This window comes from Borostomias antarcticus, assembly GCF_949987555.1.
Source record: "Borostomias antarcticus genome assembly, chromosome: 8".
Lineage (NCBI taxonomy): Eukaryota > Metazoa > Chordata > Actinopteri > Stomiiformes > Stomiidae > Borostomias > Borostomias antarcticus.
Window position 1 is genome coordinate 205,374 of NC_140241.1, and position 22,658 is coordinate 228,031.

The 22,658-nt window shown below is 50.1% G+C and overlaps 1 protein-coding gene across 1 annotated transcript in view; it reads right to left on the reverse strand.

Moving 5' to 3' along the window:
* Positions 1 to 22,658, reverse strand: part of cobl (cordon-bleu WH2 repeat protein) — a 62,016-nt gene that overhangs the window by 17,628 nt on the left and 21,730 nt on the right. Inside the window, 7 exon segments of the mRNA XM_084442681.1 lie at positions 3,726 to 4,206; positions 4,522 to 4,692; positions 5,299 to 5,387; positions 7,429 to 7,657; positions 10,299 to 10,509; positions 11,463 to 11,632; positions 11,634 to 11,658. Coding sequence (XP_084298807.1) covers positions 3,726 to 4,206; positions 4,522 to 4,692; positions 5,299 to 5,387; positions 7,429 to 7,657; positions 10,299 to 10,509; positions 11,463 to 11,632; positions 11,634 to 11,658 — 1,376 coding nt within the window.

The following is a 22,658-nucleotide window of genomic DNA, read 5'->3' on the forward strand; positions in this document are numbered from 1 at the left end:
TGTAGAGCCAGGAGGAGGAGAGGACAGCAGGGTGGTGGAGGTGTAGAGCCAGGAGGAGGAGAGGACAGCAGGGTGGTGGAGGGCAGCAAAGCCAGGAGGAGAGGAGGACAGCAGGACGGTGGAGGGCAGCAAAGCCAGGACTGAGAGAGAGTCTCTTCACAGCCAGCTGGAGTGGAGACGGACAGGTCCACAACAGGACACTGTGAAGGGAAGAACAGAGACAGGTCCACATCAGGACACTGTGAAGGGAAGAACAGAGACAGGTCCACATCAGGACACTGTGAAGGGAAGAACAGAGACAGGTCCACATCAGGACACTGTGAAGGGAAGAACAGAGACAGGTCCACATCAGGACACTGTGAAGGTGGGGTGGAGGGGAGACAGAGACAGGTCCACAACAGCAGGTGGAAGAAGAGCAGAAAACACACCAAGGCTGTAACAGCTGAGAACCAAGTGAGCATATCACAACGTAACAAATGGAAAGAGAAATGCTATTGCTTTTGCTAAACCGAAAAGAGAAATGCTGTTCAACAAGCTGGGGAAAAGTGTCGGTGCTATCATAGAATCAGATCTAGGCTTAAAGTCCCATATTAACGAGGGAACAAAAACCTTCTTTTTACACTTTAGAAACTTAGATAAACTATGACCATTTATAAACCAGATAAACTTAGATAAACTATGAGACCATTTATAAACCAGATAAACGTAGATAAACTCTGACCATTTATAAACCAGATAAACTTAGATAAACTATGACCATTTATAAACCAGATAAACGTAGATAAACTATGACCATTTATAAATCAAAAAGATCCTGAAAAACTGATTCATGCCTTTATTTCAAGCCGACTCAGTTATTGTAATGCGCTCTTCACTGGCCTCCTGAGAAAAACACTCATATACTCCTCCTTATATACAAAACCCTTAATGGGTGAGGACCAAGCTACATTGCTAACTCCCTGGTCAGGACCAAGCTACATTGCTAACTCCCTGGTCAGGACCAAGCTAAATAACTCCCTGGTCAGGACCAAGCTAAATAACTCCCTGGTCAGGACCAAGCTAAATAACTCCCTGGTCAGGACCAAGCTACATGACTAACTCCCTGGTCAGGACCAAGCTACATTGCTAACTCCCTGGTCAGGACCAAGCTACATTGCTAACTCCCTGGTCAGGACCAAGCTACATTGCTAACTCCCTGGTCAGGACCAAGCTACATTGCTAACTCCCTGGTCAGGACCAAGCTACATTGCTAACTCCCTGGTCAGGACCAAGCTACATTGCTAACTCCCTGGTCAGGACCAAGCTACATTGCTAACTCCCTGGTCAGGACCAAGCTACATTGCTAACTCCCTGGTCAGGACCAAGCTACATTGCTAACTCCCTGGTCAGGACCAAGCTACATTGCTAACTCCCTTGTCAACTACGTGCTTCTAGAACCCTGGGATCATCCACTGCTGGTTTACTAGAAGTTCCCAGCAACAGTCGGAAGAAGTCAGCAGTGCAGCCTTTGTCAATTATGCCCCAAAGCTGTGGAACACAATACCTACAGTAGATTTCAGGGAAGCCAGCTGGTTAAATTAAACATCAGAAAATCTGGAAAAAATTGTGTTTTATAATATCATATTTGGGGAGTATTAAATCAAATATCCATATATCGAATATACATAAAATATAATATTTGGGAATTAGAAATAAAATATCCTATTTGGGAAATAGGGAAAAAGTACTATACGACCGCTCATGAAAGTTGGCCTTCAGGAAGTTAAAACACTTGTGGAATAAGGTTAACAATGGTACTGCACGAATCGACATACTGTAACACTATTCGGGGAATAGAAAAACTATTCAGGGATTAATTTTGGATTAGGCGTGGGTTTTAGTGGTCTTTATTTTCCATCTTTTTCTTCGAGGCTCTTAATTTAAAATGTTTCTCTTACTTGATTTATTTTTATTTTAATATCTTACTTTTTAAACGTCTTAAACACTGCAATTTCCTTCTTGTAAAGCATTCTTGCTGCATTTCTGTATGACGTGCTATACAAATACAGTTTATTAGTATTAGCATTATTGTTTTTTGTTACTGTTATTCTAGATATGTGAGCGTAGCGAGCGCATACTGAACCCGCTAATGTCTACGTCTTCTTTTCAGCTCCTGCTGACTCAGCACAGCTTTATCTCTCATAATGGTATAATAGCCAACACATACTGTCAAACAACGACCACATCACTAGTAAGATGGGGGTTTTCCTGTTACACACACACACACACACACACACACACACACACACACACACACACACAGGAGGAAGACAGGAAGGTGACCAGAGGGGTATAGCTCAGTAGGAAGGGTAGTTAAGGTCTGTCTGGGACCTACACTGGGGCAGCACCTCCTCCTCCAGCGGGGTCTGTGGTGAGGAGTCTGAGGGAGGGAGGGGCAAGGATGGGGCTGGGGGGAGGCCGGGGTGGGATGGAGGTGGGGGGAGGCCGGGGTGGGATGGGGCTGGGGGGAGGCCGGGGTGGGGTGGGGCTGGGGGGAGGCCGGGGTGGGATGGGGCTGGGGGGAGGCCGGGGTGGGGTGGGGCTGGGGGGAGGCCGGGGTGGGATGGGGGTGGGGGGAGGCCGGGGTGGGGTGGGGCTGGGGGGAGGCCGGGGTGGGGTGGGGCTGGGGGGAGGCCGGGGTGGAGGGACTCCAGGGCTGAGCTCCGTAAAGGTTTTAGTGGCACTGGCTTCTCTGCACCTAGAGAAAGATGGATGTAGCAGGCAGGCCGTCATCATAACAAGACAACATATTCCATGCACAGACACAGAATTAAGAAAATTGAATAAATAGGTAAAATCAGTTCATTATAGAATTTGATAAGGACAAAATAATGTCCCTTTAAAGGAGCAATGAAAATTGGCCACTGTGACAACCAACCGATTATAGAACCTGTTGTGATCACATTTCACTGCAGTTAGGAAATGAATAAGTTCATAGGTTAATAGTAGACTTAGGAAATGAATAAGTTCATAGGTTAATAGTAGACTTAGGAAATGAATAAGTTCATAGGTTAATAGTAGAGTTAGTAAATGAATAAGTTCATAGGTTAATAGTAGAGTTAGGCCTATAAGGAGCAAGAACATGTCTTTGATCCTAAAAACAGTTAAACACATTTTAGATTTAGATCACTGCAAGTGTTCAAGTGTTCAGGTCAGGATAATGAACAATGCAATACATGTCTCTCCCTGTTATTATGGGATAGGTTGGCAGATTGTTTTGTTTATTGTTTATTATGGATCCCCTTTAGCCTACGCACAAGACAACAGACTAGTCTTCCTGGGGTCCAAATAAAGAGAGAGGCAGACAGAGACACTGTTACAGCAGTTTGCCAGGTGTGCTCAACGACGCCTCCTGGTGGTTGGTCCTCATACAACATGTATTCCATGACATCTGTATATTCTATAGTAGCAATATCAACATCTTAATGTTTAAAGATGGGATTAGGGTTAGGGTTATGGTTAGGGTTAGGAGGGTTACCTATGGCGCTGTGTCTGTTGTTAGGGTTAGGGTAAGCCGCTGGTCCTTACCTATGGCAGGGTTAGGGTTAGGGCCCTTACCTATGGGTTAGGGTTAGGGTTAGGGCCCTTACCTATGGGTTAGGGTTAGGGTTAGGGCCCTTACCTATGGGTTAGGGTTAGGGTTAGGGCCCTTACCTATGGGTTAGGGTTAGGGTTAGGGCCCTTACCTATGGCGCTGTGTCTGTTGTTCTCCACCTCCTCCACTTTCAGGTTGAGAGTTGACGGTGCCTCTTCGGACCGCGAGCTGGGAGCGGGGCTAGTCTGGTCAGCCATGCTGCTGCTCGTACAGCTAGCGGTAGTGGTGGCTGCGGCCACGCTTCCGGCCACGCCCTCAGCCACGCCCTCTGCCACAGCCACGCTGCTGCAGCTGCTGGTGCTACGCATGGACCCGTCGGCCTCCGAGTCGTCGCTGGTGCTGTGGCTGAGAACGGAGCTGGAGTCCTGGGCAAGCAGGCTGGCCGCTGTGCTGCTAGAGGCTGGAGAGCTGGGGGCCGGGGTGGGGGTGGCAGGGGAGGCTGGAGGGCTGGGGACCAGGGTGGGGGGGGCAGGGGTGTCTGGGGCTGGGGTGATGGAGGCCGGGGTGGGGGGAGGAGCTGGAGCCTTCCTCTTCCTCTGCTGGCTCTCTGAGCTCGGGGATCCAGGGTCCAACTGGTGGGCAGTGGGGGTCGAGAGAGACAGAGACAGAGGGTTAGGGTTAGGGTTAGGGTTGAGGGTTAGGGTAACCCTAACCCTAACCCTAACCCTAACCCTAACCCTAACACTTACCCCACCAGGTTAGGACTGAATCAAATCTATATGAATGGGCTTCGGTCAGAAACATGACAGCCTTTCCACTGATGCAGCTTACCTCATGTAAAATAGTGTGATGCAAACTCATCACATAAAACATTGTTTTACACAATAAAGTTGTAGTATTTTATGGCAGCCTATAGTTTGAATCTGACAGTATGGCCACACTCTCACCTGGTAAGAGTCCATGGTGAGATGCTGTCCCGGGGCTGGGGGGGGTGGGGCCCTCCTCTTCTTGGGCTCTGTCTTAGGGGACATTCTGGAGATGTTCATGACAGACTGGGACTGGCCCAGCGTGCTTGGACGCGCCTCCACACAAGGGACTAAGGACACTGTGGAGAGGCCCTGAAACACAACCACAGATGTGTGGGTGAAGCTCACAGACCCACAGCTCGTCCATCTGGCCTGGCAGCCTACTCCCATGTGTGGACCACTGTTGCATAGCAACGCTACCATTTAACATTCTGTCCAGGAGCCGTTTCTTGTTTTGATTTGTTTGTTAGCAGGATTACGCAAAAACTACCAGACCACTTTTCATGAGTCAGTGGGTGGGTGCAGCCGGGCCAACTTACAACCCATACATTTTGGAGCAGATCCGAATATCAGGGCGGGTCCAAGAGCCTAACCCTAACCCTAACCCAAACCCAAACACGGTTGACCATTCACCTCTAATCCTTTTTTAAGAGCAGGTTTACGCTACCAGACTGACTTTCATGAAACTCAGTTGAGTGTACGAACTACGAACCCATTGAATTCTGGAGCGGATCTGAAACTAACTAACTAACTAGTTTCACCATGTGGTTTAGTGTGAAGAAAGGTGACGAAGAAGAAAAGGTGGACTCCTGGTCTGCATAGTGTAGGGCATAGGGTTGGCCATGTTGATAAAGGTCCAGTTTCCTGGCCACAGATTAAAACACAGAACAAATCTGACTTGGTCAAGGGGTGTCTTACCTTGGATTTCCTCCTGTTGAAACTGAAAAGTCCCAGCAGGCCTTTCTTCTCCGAGACACTCGTGGTCTGAGTTCTGGAGTGGAGGTGATCTAACAGAGACAGACTGGTGGTCAGAGTTGGAGTGGAGGTGATCTAACAGGCAGACTGGTGGTCAGAGTTGGAGTGGAGGTGATCTAACAGAGGCAGACTGGTGGTCAGAGTTGGAGTGGAGGTGATCTACCAGGCAGACTGGTAAAGTTGGAGTGGAGGTGATCTAACAGGCAGACTGGTGGTCAGAGTTGGAGTGGAGGTGATCTAACAGGCAGACTGGTGGTCAGAGTTGGAGTGGAGGTGATCTAACAGGCAGACTGGTGGTCAGAGTTGGAGGTGATCTAACAGGCAGACTGGTGGTCAGAGTTGGAGTGGAGGTGATCTAACAGGCAGACTGGTGGTCAGAGTTGGATCGGAGGTGATCTAACAGGCAGACTGGTGGTCAGAGTTGGAGTGGAGGTGATCTAACAGGCAGACTGGTGGTCAGAGTTGGAGTGGAGGTGATCTAACAGGCAGACTGGTGGTCAGAGTTGGAGTGGAGGTGATCTAACAGGCAGACTGGTGGTCAGAGTTGGAGTGGAGGTGATCTAACAGGCAGACTGGTGGTCAGAGTTGGAGTGGAGGTGATCTAACAGGCAGAGACACTCAGCACATCTCATCACCCACTCAGGTAGAATCCCCACTGTTCATGGGGTGATGGTGTCCCAGACACTGATGGACTTGGACTAAACTGAGGCCTGTTTTGTATCAAATATACAAACACATATTATTTAACGAACCTTGTGTTAATGTTGTCAGACAATGGCATTCCTCAGAATAGTGACAACATGCACTGGTGTGACACTGAACCCAGATTATATAAACCTACATATAGTACAAGTCTACATACTGGTCCATTACCATGTATGTCCTGTAAGCTTTTAAACTCTTTCACCAATACATACATCTATATTGGGAGCTCGTCCTCTATCACACACTATCCTCAGCTGTCCCACCAGTAGAGGGCGCTAGAACCTGGCTTTTCTCAAATATATACCTCTACCAGTTCTTCCTACTGTACCTGCTTCTTCAAGAGAAGTGAGGTGTACACGATGAAACAGTATTCACATGGGGCCCTAGTCATGAAACAGTATTCACATGGGGCCCTAGTCATTAAACAGTATTCACATGGGGCCCTAGTCATTAAACAGTATTCACATGGGGCCCTAGTCATGAAACAGTATTCACATGGGGCACTAGTCATTAAACAGTATTCACATGGGGCCCTAGTCATGAAACAGTATTCACATGGGGCCCTAGTCATGAAACAGTATTCACATGGGGCACTAGTCATTAAACAGTATTCACATGGGGCCCTAGTCATGAAACAGTATTCACATGGGGCCCTAGTCATGAAACAGTATTCACATGGGGCCCTAGTCATGAAACAGTATTCACATGGGGCCCGAGTCATGAAACAGTATTCACATGGGGCCCTAGTCATGAAACAGTATTCACATGGGGCCCTAGTCATGAAACGGTATTCACATGGGGCCCTAGTCATGAAACAGTATTCACATGGGGCCCTAGTCATGTGTGTGTGTGTGTGTGTGTTTTACCCAGGCTCTGGTCCAGTGTGTGTGCGTGTGTGTGTGTGTGTTTTACCCAGGCTCTGGTCCAGTGTTTGTGTGTGTGTGTGTGTGTGTTTTACCCAGGCTCTGGTCCAGTGTGTGTGTGTGTGTGTGTTTTACCCAGGCTCTGGTCCTGTGTGTGTGTGTTTTACCCAGGCTCTGGTCCTGTGTGTGTGTGTGTGTGTGTGTGTGTGTGTGTGTTTTACCCAGGCTCTGGTCCAGTGTGTGTGTGTGTGTGTGTGTGTGTGTGTGTGTGTGTGTGTGTGTGTGAGTGTTTTACCCAGGCTCTGGTCCTGTGTGTGTGTGTCAGGCTCTGGTCCTGTGTGTGTGTGTGTGTGTGTGTGTGTGTGTGTGTGTGTGTGTGTGTGTGTGAGTGTGTGTGTGTGAGTGTTTTACCCAGGCTCTGGTCCTGTGTGTGTGTGTCAGGCTCTGGTCCTGTGTGTGTGTGTGTGTGTGTGTGTGTGTGTGTGTGTGTGTGTGTGTGTTTTACCCAGGCTCTGGTCCAGTGCGTAGAGCTCGCGGACGCCCAGCTCATTCAGAGACTGGTCCAGGGTCAGCTGGCGTTGGCTGACGCCGTCCTGCAGCAGGAGCAGGTGGGCGGGGTCAAACTCACATTTGTCACAGATGGCGAGGAGCAGGGTGCGCAGGGGCACGGCCGGGTTGACACGCAGCACCGCCTTCTGGCCCTGGTGGTAGTTCACCACCAAGCGCACCGTTTTCTTTCAGAGAAGAAGAGAACATGTCATTACCCGTCCTCATATTCCACATGTACCAGTCTCATACTGATGGTCATGTCATTTAGTTTAGGCTGCAGAGTTCAATGGAACAGTTCCTTAAACATAGATGTGGCTGAAGTAACTGAACTGAAGTTGTGAAAAGGGCCAGGACTGGCGTTCCTCTCTGTGGTAAAGAACCGTACATGTAGGAATACAAGGTGGAGGGAATGGGACCAGTGTGGATGGGATACAAGGATGGGGAACAAGCCTACATGAGTCATAAAAAGTCACGTTTTCAGCGTACTGGATGGCCCTGGGCCCACAGAGGGTCTGTGTGTGCTTGTGTGTAACCTGCTAATAAACCTTCAGGAGCCAGCAGGGCCCCGGGGCCACAGAGGGAGCAGCAGCACAGCAAACCTGCCCCGCATCCCTGGACAGCCCCCACTAGAGGCCCAGTCCCACTAGAGGCCCAGTCCCCACTAGAGGCCCAGTCCCACTAGAGAGGCCCAGTCCCACTAGGGCCCAGTCCCACTAGAGGCCCAGTCCCACTAGAGGCCCAGTCCCACTAGAGGCCCAGTCCCCACTAGAGGCTCAGTCCCACTAGAGGCCCAGTCCCACTAGAGGCCCAGTCCCACTAGAGGCCCAGTCCCACTAGAGGCCCAGTCCCACTAGAGGCCCAGTCCCCACTAGAGGCCCAGTCCCACTAGAGAGGCCCAGTCCCACTAGGGCCCAGTCCCACTAGAGGCCCAGTCCCACTAGAGGCTCAGTCCCACTAGAGGCCCAGTCCCACTAGAGGCCCAGTCCCACTAGAGGCCCAGTCCCACTAGAGGCCCAGTCCCCACTAGAGGCCCAGTCCCACTAGGGCCCAGTCCCACTAGAGGCCCAGTCCCCACTAGAGAGGCCCAGTCCCACTAGAGGCCCAGTCCCACTAGAGGCCCAGTCCCCACTAGAGAGGCCCAGTCCCACTAGAGGCCCAGTCCCACTAGAGGCCCAGTCCCCACTAGAGGCCCAGTCCCCACTAGAGGCCCAGTCCCACTAGAGGCCCAGTCCCCACTAGAGAGGCCCAGTCCCACTAGAGGCTCAGTCCCACTAGAGGCCCAGTCCCACTAGAGGCCCAGTCCCCACTAGAGCGGCCCAGTCCCACTAGAGGCTCAGTCCCACTAGAGGCCCAGTCCCCACTAGAGAGGCCCAGTCCCACTAGAGGCCCAGTCCCCACTAGAGGCCCAGTCCCACTAGAGGCTCAGTCCCACTAGAGGCCCAGTCCCACTAGAGGCCCAGTCCCCACTAGAGGCCCAGTCCCCACTAGAGGCCCAGTCCCCACTAGAGGCCCAGTCCCCACTAGAGGCCCAGTCCCACTAGAGGCCCAGTCCCCACTAGAGGCTCAGTCCCACTAGAGGCCCAGTCCCACTAGAGGCCCAGTCCCACTAGAGGCCCAGTCCCCACTAGAGGCCCAGTCCCACTAGAGAGGCCCAGTCCCACTAGAGGCCCAGTCCCCACTAGAGGCCCAGTCCCCACTAGAGGCCCAGTCCCACTAGAGGCCCAGTCCCCACTAGAGGCCCAGTCCCACTAGAGAGGCCCAGTCCCCACTAGAGATGCCCTGTCCCCACTAGAGAGGCCCAGTCCCCATTAGAGAGGCCCAGTCCCCACTAGAGGCCCAGTCCCACTAGAGGCCCAGTCCCCACTAGAGGCCCAGTCCCACTAGAGGCCCAGTCCCCACTAGAGGCCCAGTCCCCACTAGAGGCCCAGTCCCACTAGAGGCGCCCAGTCCCCACTAGAGATGCCCTGTCCCCACTAGAGAGGCCCAGTCCCCACTAGAGGCCCAGTCCCACTAGAGGCCCAGTCCCCACTAGAGGCCCAGTCCCACTAGAGATGCCCTGTCCCCACTAGAGAGGCCCAGTCCCCATTAGAGAGGCCCAGTCCCCACTAGAGGCCCAACTGAATCATAACACCATGTATATAGCAGCTCCTATGTTCTTTGAATGAATCCACACAGTCAGCAGACTGAGGCCGCAGCGCTGCTCAGAGGGAGGAGCAGACCAGCGAGGTCTGAGAGAGCAGAAATAATGCATGGTAACTAAAGGTAAGGCACTCATGAAAGATTCACACAGACAGGAGAATAAGGACAGGCAGTATGGAGACGCTGGAGACAGAGAAGACACTGCACCCGTCCCCCCGAGACGCCTGCCTACCTTAGCATGAGCCCTGAGGGGTTTGACTGGCCTGTCTCGCTGGGAGCATTCAAGGTCAAAAGGTTAGAGAAAACCATTACACAGTTAAATGCTGTTCACTGTAGTATCATAGTAACAAACCCATGCAGAGCACTCAAAAAATACTTCAGTAAAAGACTAAGCCAAGATCTACCAAAGCTTTTTTCATCACAGACAACACTCTACTACTACTAGCCCTGCTGAGCGCTGACACACTGCTACATGCCGTATTCACACTTCAAACCACCTTCAAAACAGGCGCTTCATAACCATCCCAACCATGTCTGACCTGACAGCAAACACCACCACCAACACCACCACCAACACCACCACCAACACTACCACCAACACCACCACCAACACCACCAACACCACCACCAACACTACCACCACCACCACCACCAACACGAACGCAGAGCGCACGGCCACTCGCTCACCTCTGGCACTCGGGGCGGCGGCCTGCGCACCACCTTCTCCTCCCACACCTTCTCCCTGATGAGGACGCGCGCCACGTCCAGAGAGCCCAGCAGGGCGTTGGGCTTGAAGGCCAGCGGCTGGCCCTCGGCCGACAGCAGCTCCAGGGTGTGCTGGGCCGGGTTCAGGTGGTACTGACTGCACAGCTCCACCAGCAGGTCCATCAGCGCCTTGCTGAGAGGAGAGAGAGGCGCGTGGAGCGAGGGAGGGAAAGTCAGATCGTAGGACGGGAGGAAATGTGTTGGCTGGGAGCGCTGCGGTCAGAGGGGATAGGGTTACCCATCCCAATCTCTCCAATAGGAAGAGTGGTCATTACACTGGGGGATGTGCAGACAGACAGCACAAGGTTCAAATGGACCACTAATTGGTTTGTAAAAAGATGCTTTTAGGATTTGGTTTTAATGACAGTTCACACATTTTTTCAAACAAACCAATTTAGCATATTTTCCTCACATCAGCAAATGCTGAACTCTTGTCTTTAGGTAAATAAGACATCAAGATATAGAAGAAAGAACCAAAAGAAATTAAGGCAAAATACATAAACAAATTGAAATATGGCATAACAGGTTATTTGATAGATGCATTATTCTGACTACATGATAACATTCTGGGATGGCTATCTGAGTATGAGATGTTATCTGAGTATGAGATGTTATCTGAGTATGAGATACTATCTGAGTATGAGATGTTATCGGAGTATGAGATGTTATCGGAGTTTGAGATGTTATCGGAGTATGAGATGTCACTCTTCTGATGGATTTGAGCTCTTTCTGTGAATGAATGTGTCTCGGTGCTGCGTAGCGAGATGAGCCTCCTGAATTGCACAGAAAAATGCTGTCAAAACTAATTCATAATCGCCAACATAGCGTTCAATGTGAACCATTTAGAGAAACTAAACCCATGTCAATAGGTCCACTCCTACACAATTTGTAAAATAACATATTTGGTCTTATCACCATTCAACACTACTGTAACCGACTTCTGGAAGCCAGCGAATGCAGCATGCATCTTAGAAATAGCCTATTCCGCAGTGGGGGCAGTAGCATATATCACAATGTCATCAGTATAGAAGTACAGATTACAGCCTTCTACTGTATGTGTCCATGCATGTGTGTGCTGCGTCTCACCGGCCGTCCACAGTACTGGTGGTGTGGTAGCCGTGGGGCAGAGTGAGGTGGATGTCCAGACTCGCTCTCAGGACATCCTCTCCCGCCTCCAAGGTGCGCTGGCCTCCTCCGTCTGGTACGGCGTTACGGAAGATGCTGCGAGGGGCGGGCTCTGGAGCCAGGGGGGGGGGGCGGGGCCCGGAACTTCATCCTCCTCCTGGGGAAGGACAGAGAGACAGAGAAGAGAAGATTCTATAATAGATACACTTCATTCATTGTGAGCAGTGACCAGGATACGCAACACAAAAACACACAACACAAAACCACATGCAGCTCAGCAGTGGGCAGGGGAATGTTTGCCAGCAGCTAGGATTGAACCTTCCAGCCAGCCGCTATACCTCCACCCTATTAAGCGTCTATAGATTATTTTCTACCTGCAAGGCTGGTCGGGTGACTGGCTGCAACAGGAACTTTGAATACATTATAGGGCTTTGCTACATTAGCAGTCTGTAGTCAAACTTTGCACTTTGCTCCAGAGGGAAGTTTCTGTGGCGTTTTGAGTTAACGTTACTGCAGCTAAATGACTCCATCAGCTATTCACATCTCATAACCAGCCTGATCTCATCACATGCTATGGGCCATAACAGCCAGCTCAATAGCTGGGGCTCCGGAGGTAGAGCGGGTCATCCGATGACCGCAGGGTCGGTGGTTCAGATCCCGGCTCCTCCTGTGCACATGTCAAAGTGTCCTTGGGCAAGACACTGAACCCCAAATTGCTCCCAATGAGCAGGCTAGCAAGTTACATGGCAGCTGCCACCATTAGTGTGTGAAAGGGTGTGCAAATGGGTGAATGAGAGGCCATTGTAAAGCACTTTGGATAAAAGCACTATAAAAGTGCAGTCCATTTACCATTCTCACATACCGTGTGATCAGGCTACACATGTATCCCCCCCTTGTAATGCATCATCTCATAATGTTACCCAAAATGTTTTATAGTCATTCATAATTCACGTTCCGCAGTATGTTAAAGTAAAACTACTTCCAGTTTTGACACCTGTTCGGTTTGATCTCTGATGTTCATATCTCTGAGGTTGTGCGTTACTGTAAACATGCTACTGGTACACGAGCAACATGATATCCGTATCCTGTTCCTATCCCACCTGACCCCTGACCCCTGCCTCTACCTGGACCCAGGCACACTCACACTCACACTCACGCTCACACACACACAGACATACACCAGTCCTGGGCTCAGATCCCCTCCCCCTCTGCCGCAAAACAGAGAGGCTGTGGAAAGCTACCAACCTCCAAGTGCATCGTCTCTATCTCAAAGAGCTTTTAGTCGATTTTAACGAACTGGTTAAGACTACTAGAGCTGCATATTTTGCCAAACTTATATCCTCCACCAAGCACAACCCTAGAGTGTTGTTTAGTACTATAAATAGTATTGTTAGCCCCCCTCTCCCATCTGCACCTATCCTTTCTAATGAAGATTGCAATCTTTTTCTCCAGTTTTTTATAAACAAAGTTGCTGATGTGAGGGCTAACATCGCCCCTCCCTCCTCCCCCTCCTCCATCCCTCTCTGTCAAGTCAGGGATTCAGCTCTGAGCAGCTTCTCTAGTATCTCCCTAAAGGACCTAACAGGCTTGGTGTGCTCCATGAAACCTTCCTCAAGCCCCCTAGACATTTTACCAACGTCGATGCTGAAGGAAGTTATGACCTCTGTGGGCCCCAGTCTTCTCACCATCATAAATAGGTCCCTAGCCTCAGGTACGGTTCCAGCCCTTTTTAAGCAGGCGGTTGTTCAGCCTCTGCTCAATAAGCCCAATCTGGACCCCTCCCTGCCAAGCAACTACAGGCCCATCTCTAAGCTGTCCTTTGTCTCGAAGGTGCTGGAGAAAGTGGTGGCAAACCAACTCACCACCTATCTAACCAACCATAACATCTCAGACAAATTTCAATCCGGGTTCCGCAAGAAACATTCCACGGAAACTGCCCTCCTCAGGGTCTCCAATGACATCATGATGTCGTCTGACGCCGGCGAATGCTCCGTCCTGGTCCTGCTAGACCTCAGCGCAGCGTTCGACACGGTGGACCACGGCATCCTGCTGGATAGGCTCAGGGAGTGGGTGGGCATCACAGGGAGTGCTCTTAGTTGGTTTGCCTCCTACCTCAGAGAGAGAAGTTTCTCTGTGGCTGTTGGTCCCTTTAAATCGGACCCCCATCCCTTGTCGTGTGGTGTGCCACAGGGATCCGTGCTGGCACCAACTCTGTTTGCCCTATACATGCTCCCCCTCGGCCTTCTCATCAGCACATTCAAGGGTGTCAAATATCATCTATATGCTGACGACATCCAACTCCAGTTCTCTTTTAAACCCGGTAAAGTCGAGGGACTCAGCATCCTTCATGACTGTCTGTCGGCCATTGACAAATGGATGGCGGATAATTTCCTGCAATTGAACGCCTCCAAGACTGAAGTGCTGATCGTTGCAAATGATAAGACTGCCGCTACAGTGGTAAACCACATGGGGTCCCTCAAGGGAAATGTTAGGCCCTCTGTTAGAAACCTGGGTGTCTTCTTTGATCAGTCTATGCACTTGGACAAACATGTCAAATCCCTAACGCGTTCCTGTTTTTTCCACCTCAGAAATATTGCCAAACTCCGGTCCATTGTATCACATGCTGAATTAGAAATGTCTGTCCATGCATTTATTTCATCACGACTTGACTACTGTAATTCACTGTTTACCTGCCTCAACAAATCCTCTGTGGGACAACTTCAGCTAGTCCAAAACGCTGCTGCAAGACTACTCACCAGGTCAAAGAAGACATGCCACATCACCCCCATCCTGGCCTCCCTGCACTGGCTCCCAGTTCACCTCCGGATCGAGTTCAAAGTCCTGGTGTTCACCCACCGAGCTCTCCACGGACGGACCCCGGCCTACATCACAGAACTTTTACACCCTCACTCTCTGAGTCGGTCTCTGAGGTCATCCGACCAGGGTCTCCTGGCGGTGCCCCGGACCAGACTAAAAACTCAGGGTGACAGAGCATTTGAGGCGGTGGCGCCAAGACTCTGGAACGCTCTTCCCCAGGCCCTGAGAGAGCCATCCACTGAACTCATGTTCAAAAAACTTCTTAAGACACACATGTTCAGGCAGGCCTTCGGCCATCTATAACGCCTTGCTGCTCGCAATGTTGTTGTTTTATCTGTTCTGTGTCGTTTTAATCTTGTCTCGTGTTGTATTGTCATTTTAATTTATTACTGTAAAGCACTCTGTGCATCCGTGCTGTGAAGAGTGCTATATAAATAAAGCTTACTTACTTACTTACTTACACCCTAACCCGGGTCCGTATCCTTTTCCTACCCCCACCCTACCCCAACCCCTGCCTCTATCTGGGCCCAGGCACGCACACACACACAGACACACATCAGTGTTTGCCACACCTCTCCCATGATGCTCTTAGCCTTTCTTGCTCTGAAAATGTAGTTTGACGTAATGTATTGCTCTATATATGGCTCTGTGTGCTACTAACCCTGTTCTGCCTCCCCTCTCCCTAGTGCCTCTCTCTCTCCCTCCTATCTTCTAACCAGGTCCAGTGGATGCCCCACTGTCACCAGCAGACCACCCTGAGTCCGATAGATACCCCTGTGTCTGCTGCAGATGTCGTAGCAAATTAGTTAACACACACACACGTACACACAGACATACACCAGTCTACTTCCGGCTTTAGGCCTGGGCCCAGTACCCCCTTCCCCTCACCCTAACCCGGGTCCGTATCCTCTTCCTACCCCCACCCTACCCCTGACCCCTGCCTCTACCTGGACCCAGGCACACTCACACACACACAGACATACACCAGTCCTGGGCTCAGATCCCCTTCCCCTCACCCTAACCCGGGTCCGTATCCTTTTCCTACCCCGATCCTACCCCTGACCCTGCCTCTATCTGGGCCCAGGCACATTCACGCACACACAGACATACACCAGTGTTTGCCATGTCTCTCCTATGATGTTATTAGCCTCTCTTACTCTGAAAATGTAATTTAATGTTATTTATTGCTTTATAAATGTTCTTAGCCGGTGGACAAACATACTCCAGGAGCTTGCTCCATCGCCTTGTTGAGAGGGGTCAGGGAAGAATTTTTACAGCTCACTTATCTGGCCCCCGGGTGATTACTGTTTTTTTGCTTCCCTCTGGAATATGTAGGGGTGGGACGTCTGCCCACCTCCCTTGTTCTCTGTTAAGCGCATTGTGTTGCCTCTGGGTATGAAATGCGCTATATAAATAAAGCTTTGATTGATTGATTGATTGATATATGTTATACAGCATCTTCTACCCACCTACCAGGGACACCCCAGGTTGCATTTTTAAAATGTGTAAGTGGGTTGGGGTTAGGGTTAGGGCAGGGATGCATCATACAGCTCAGAATCATTTGCCACAAACACTATAAAAGTCTCTCCACTGATGCTTTCATAGAGCGACCCAAAGAGGATCCCTACCCCTCTGCTGATCATTTGCACCAATTGACTCCAAACTGCTCAAAACCAAACTGTCCACGTCTTGACATTTGGTAAATTTTACTGACCACTAGATCGATGAGAAGACCAGTTTATTCAACGGTGCCTGATGGTGACATGCATCATGGGTGGGGGACTGATGGTGACATGCATCATGGGTGGGGGACTGATGGTGAAATGCATCATGGGTGGGGGACTGATGGTGAAATGCATCATGGGTGGGGGACTGATGGTGAAATGCATCATGGGTGGGGGACTGATGGTGAAATGCATCATGGGTGGGGGACGATCGGTTCACTGAGCACTTGTTTACTTTTAGTTACAGTCTTGGATATTTTATATCTCCTGTAAATCAGTATTTACCTTTGTACTCAAAAGTACTACCCACCTACAGGACAGTACTACCCACCTATAGGACAGTACTACCCACCTACAGGACAGTACTACCCACCTACAGGACAGTAACTACAGTACCTACAGGACAGGACTACACACCTACAGGACAGTACTGCCCACCTACAGGACAGTACTACCCACCTACAGGACAGTAACTACCCACCTACAGGACAGTACTACCCACCTACAGGACAGTACTACCCACCTACAGGACAGTACTGCCCACCTACAGGACAGTACTACCCACCTACAGGACAGTACTACCCACCTACAGGACAGTACTACTCACCTACAGGACAGTACTGCCCACCTACAGGACAGTACTACCCACCTACAGGACAGTAACTACCCACCTACAGGACAGTACTACCCACCTACAGGACAGTACTACCCACCTACAGGACAGTACTGCCCACCTACAGGACAGTACTACCCACCTACAGGACAGTACTACCCACCTACAGGACAGTACTACTCACCTACAGGACAGTACTGCCCACCTACAGGACAGTACTGCCCACCTACAGGACAGTAACTACCCACCTACAGGACAGTACTACCCACCTACAGGACAGTAACTACAGACCTACAGAGAATGCTCCCATGCCAATCACATGTTTCATCAGTACACAGACCTGAACTAAATACAGTTGAAATCTTTAGTTGAGCTTCTCTGGAACAATACAATCAATTACAGTACATGGCCCCAGAAGTGCAATATATTCAACTACTACTAACCCAGGTCATTACTAACCCAGGCCATTACTAACCCAGGCCATTACTAACCCAGGCCATTACTAGCCCAGGCCATTACTAACCCAGGCCATTACTAACCCAGGCCATTACTAGCCCAGGCCATTACTAACCCAGGCCATTATTAACCCAGGTCTGCCATTATTAACCCAGGCCATTACTAACCCAGGCCATTACTAACCCAGGTCATTACTAACCCAGGCCATTATTAACCCAGGTCTGCCATTATTAACCCAGGCCATTACTAACCCAGGCCATTACTAACCCAGGCCATTATTAACCCAGGCCATTACTAACCCAGGCCATTACTAGCCCAGGCCATTACTAACCCAGGCTATTACTAACCCAGGTCATTACTAACCCAGGTCATTACTAACCCAGGTCATTACTAACCCAGGCCATTACTAACCCAGGTCTGCCATAACTAACCCAGGTCTGCCCTTACTAACCCAGGCCATTACTAACCCAGGTCATTATTAACCCAGGTCATTACTAACCCAGGTCATTATTAACCCAGGTCATTGCTAACCCAGGTCTGCCCTTACTAACCCAGGTCATTATTAACCCAGGTCATTACTAACCCAGGTCATTATTAACCCAGGTCATTACTAACCCAGGTCTGCCCTTACTAACCTAGGCCATTACTAACCCAGGCCATTACTAACCCAGGCCATTACTAACCCAGGTCATTACTAACCCAGGGCTGTCAAATATTTGTATAATGTCCTATACTGCAATATTTACTCTTCAAGACCACATGTTGACAGAACTATAACATGTAAATGATTACTGATAACTTTCACTGAATCTACTCTGTGTTAAAGTTTGACATTGTAGTCCACCACAAAGCACATACAGCTAACAATGAATCAGACAACTACTGCACCTTTTCTCTCCAGTTCAAGCTAATATTAGTGTTAGATTAAACTGTAACACTCACATCAAATCAGTCCTTGGCCTCGTTAATTATTACGTCTATCAGGGTTTTTGCAGATTTTTTGCAGGTCTGGAACTCAGAGAGTTGATAGTATAAATATAGTCCAGTACGTTCCAGGATCCTAGAAGACTGTTCTGAGCTGTCATGGGGAGGACTGCACGTCAACATCCCAGAGAGGTTGGACTCTAACCCAGGTAGTCAAAGTTAATTGATTGCAAAGTCTGGTTCTCACAACAGCACACAAGGCATGTGGCATGTCATTATGCAACGGACCCCAACACAAACTCTTACAAACCACAGCAAAATGGGCTATCAGACTTCAATGAAACCACAGTGAAACAAGAACAGCCCCAAAATGGCAAACGGAGCTAAATCAAATGAACCACAAACATGTATTGAGCTAATGTTTCACCCAGATCTGACAGTTATATAATGATATTTATGTGACTAATCTAACAGTTCCCCACCGCCCTCACTTAGAACAATAGATTACAATGAATGAATACAAATAAAATAAAATAGAAAAAATTGGGGATAAAATTAGCCAAACGTATTAAGTGACCAGCAAATGGGATACTACAGTATCAACATTGTCAGTCTTCTAAAAGTACAGTAGACCTCTTGATCTTCATATCTGGTATTCCGGTGCATGAGGAGCCTCTCCGGGCGTGAGCCTCGACACGAGGAGCCGTGCGCTTATCTAAGAGGGGCGGCCATGTTTTCAGGAAGATATCCTCTCTGTTAGTAAATGAATAACCAGGTGAAGCACATTCTCCAGATCCCTTAGCCACTGCTGACATACAGGGCCGGCCTCCGCTTCCACTGCACTAGAATAAAGGCTGGCCTCTGCTTCCACTGCACTAGAATAAAGGCTGGCCTCTGACCTCCACTGCACTAGAATAAAGGCTGGCCTCTGACCTCCACTGCACTAGAATAAAGGGTTATGGTTCCACTGCACTAGAATAAAGGGTTATGGTTCCACTGCACTAGAATAAAGGCTGGCCTCTGCTTCCACTGCACTAGAATAAAGGCTGGCCTCTGACCTCCACTGCACTAGAATAAAGGCTGGCCTCTGCTTCCACTGCACTAGAATAAAGGCTGGCCTCTGACCTCCACTGCACTAGAATAAAGGCTGGCCTCCGCTTCCACTGCACTAGAATAAGGGCTGGCCTCTGACCTCCACTGTACTAGAATAAAGGCTGGCCTCTGACCTCCACTGTACTAGAATAAGGGCTGGCCTCCGCTTCCACTGCACTAGAATAAGGGCTGGCTTCTGACCTCCACTGTACTAGAATAAAGGCCGGCCTCTGACCTCCACTGTACTAGAATAAGGGCTGGCCTCTGACCTCCACTGTACTAGAATAAGGGCTGGCCTCTGACCTCCACTGTACTAGAATAAGGGCTGGCCTCTGACCTCCACTGTACTAGAATAAGGGCTGGCCTCTGACCTCCACTGTACTAGAATAAGGGCTGGCCTCTGACCTCCACTGTACTAGAATAAGGGCTGGCCTCTGACCTCCACTGTACTAGAATAAGGGCTGGCCTCAGGTTTGAACACATCTCAGGAGGGATTATGTCCCACTCCTCTTTGCAGATCCTCTCGAGGCTGACGTTTGGCAACTCGTAGCTTCAGCTCCTCCACAGATGTTCTATGGGATGAAGGTCTGGAGACTGGACAGGGTTAGGGTTAGGGTTAGGGTTAGGGTTAGGTTAAGGGTTAGGGTTAGTTGTCCTGCATAATGTTTTCCCCTCCATGTTTGACTGTAGGGATGGTGTTCTTGGGGTCATAGTCAGCGTTCCTCCTCCTCTTAACACGGCGAGTTGAGTTGATGCCAAAGAACTCGATTTGCGTCTCATCTGACCACAACACTTTCACCCAGTCCTCTGAATCATTCAGATGTTCATTGGCAAACTTCAGACGGGCCTGTACACAGTGCTTTCCAACTTTTTTTAAATGTGTTTTTCTGGATTTTTTTGTTATTCTGTCTCTCACTGAACCTACCATTAAAATGATACTGTAGACTGATCATTTCTTTGTCAGTGGGCAAACGTACAGAATCAGAAATCATGATTTCCTTCACTGAACTCTGGCCTTTTTGTTGCTCCGTATAAAAATGATATGATAGAGTTCAACCTCTTCAAATAGAAAGGAGGAATAAACATAGAGGTGCACTGAAAAACACACAACCATCTCGGGAGCGCGGCCATCTTTATGGTGTTGATACAACCGACCATAGAAATTGGCAGTGTACTCCAAAGGTCAATATTGTGTTTCCTAAGCTTCCCATGCTCTTGTGTAGCAGGGTTAGGGTTAGGGTTAGGGTTAGGGTAATTTGAACAGTGCTACAGGACCCGCTGCCTACGCCGAGCAGGCAGCCTCCTAAAGGACAAAGCACACCCCTCCCTCCCACCACCTCTTCCCCCTGCTCCCATCCGGGAGGCGTTATAGGGCCTTCAAAGCCCGCACCTCCAGGCTGAGAAACAGCTTCTTTCCTAGAGCTGTCATGGAGCTGAACAAACACTCCCCTCCCACGCCCTCTGTCAGCCTATGGGACTTATACATATTGATGGAAGGTGGGTGGGTGAATCAATCAATCAATCAATCAAAGCTGGTCCTTAGGGTTACTTGTATTTCTACTGTTTTTTTCGACGATGATAGTTTGTTCCACTTCTGTAACATTAGCTAGGCTAGCTAGCTAGTTAAGAAGTAGAGGCTATTGTAGCTAGCTAACTAATGTGGTTAGTTATCAGCAGTGGCAGCAACATTGCCTATATGAATACATTAATCAGCACTATAACCTTGTTCATGTTAGCTGCGTCTGCTCAGCACTGTTCTATAACGTTTCCTTGTTCATGTCAACAGCTTTCATATCAGAGATAAGGAGGTTGAGCCAGCAGTGGACAGGGACACACAGGATGAGGAAGGGAGCAGCACACTGCGTTGCAGGTAGGCTGTGTGTGCAGGTAGGCTATGTGTGCAGGTAGGCTGTGTGTGGCTGTGTGTGCAAGTAGGCTGTGTGTGGCTGTGTGTGCAGGTAGGCTGTGTGTGCAGGTAGGCTGTGTGTGGCTGTGTGTGCAGGTAGGCTATGTGTGCAGGTAGGCTATGTGTGCAGGTAGGCTGTGTGTGGCTGTGTGTGCAGGTAGGCTGTGTGTGCAGGTAGGCTGTGTGTGGCTGTGTGTGCAGGTAGGCTGTGTGTGCAGGTAGGCTGTGTGTGCAGGTAGGCTGTGTGTGCAGGTAGGCTGTGTGTGCAGGTAGGCTGTGTGTGCAGGTAGGCTGTGTGTGCAGGTAGGCTGTGTGTGCAGGTAGGCTGTGTGTGGCTGTGTGTGCAGGTAGGCTGTGTGTGCAGGTAGGCTGTGTGTGCAGGTAGGCTGTGTGTGCAGGTAGGCTGTGTGTGCAGGTAGGCTGTGTGTGCAGGTAGGCTGTGTGTGCAGGTCGGCTGTGTGTGCAGGTAGGCTGTGTGTGGCTGTGTGTGCAGGTAGGCTGTGTGTGCAGGTAGGCTGTGTGTGGCTGTGTGTGCAGGTAGGCTGTGTGTGCAGGTAGGCTGTGTGTGCAGGTAGGCTGTGTGTGCAGGTAGGCTGTGTGTGGCTGTGTGTGCAGGTAGGCTGTGTGTGCAGGTAGGCTGTGTGTGGCTGTGTGTGCAGGTAGGCTGTGTGTGCAGGTAGGCTGTGTGTGCAGGTAGGCTGTGTGTGCAGGTAGGCTGTGTGTGGCTGTGTGTGCAGGTAGGCTGTGTGTGCAGGTAGGCTGTGTGTGCAGGTAGGCTGTGTGTGCAGGTGGGCTGTGTGTGCAGGTAGGCTGTGTGTGCAGGTGGGCTGTGTGTGCAGGTAGGCTGTGTGTGCAGGTGGGCTGTGTGTGCAGGTAGGCTGTGTGTGCAGGTAGGCTGTGTGTGCAGGTAGGCTGTGTGTGGCTGTGTGTGCAGGTGGGCTGTGTGTGCAGGTAGGCTGTGTGTGCAGGTAGGCTGTGTGTGCAGGTAGGCTGTGTGTGCAGGTGGGCTGTGTGTGCAGGTGGGCTGTGTGTGCAGGTAGGCTGTGTGTGCAGGTGGGCTGTGTGTGCAGGTGGGCTGTGTGTGCAGGTGGGCTGTGTGTGCAGGTAGGCTGTGTGTGCAGGTGGGCTGTGTGTGCAGGTGGGCTGTGTGTGCAGGTGGGCTGTGTGTGCAGGTGGGCTGTGTGTTCAGGTGGGCTGTGTGTTCAGGTGGGCTGTGTGTGCAGGTGGGCTGTGTGTGCAGGTAGGCTGTGTGTGCAGGTGGGCTGTGTGTGCTGTAAAGTATGGAAAGCACATAATCCCTCTTGTTGCAGTTATAGTAGTTCACTCACTGTAATGTTGGACTCACAGCACAGGCTCAAACTCATTTCTAACCCAGGCCATTACTAACCCAGGCCATTATTAACCCAGGCCATTACTAACCCAGGCCATTACTAGGTCTGTCTTTACTAACCCCCACTTTTCACACCACAGGCTCAAACACGGAGAGAGGCAGGGAAAAGCAGCATTGTGCTGCAGGTAGGTAGACACCAATTACCCCCTCGGTGAGCTTCTTGTCTTTGAAATCGAGAGTTTAACCTGTTTTTGAAAGATTTGTACGGTGCCCACCCACATCCATTGTATGACCA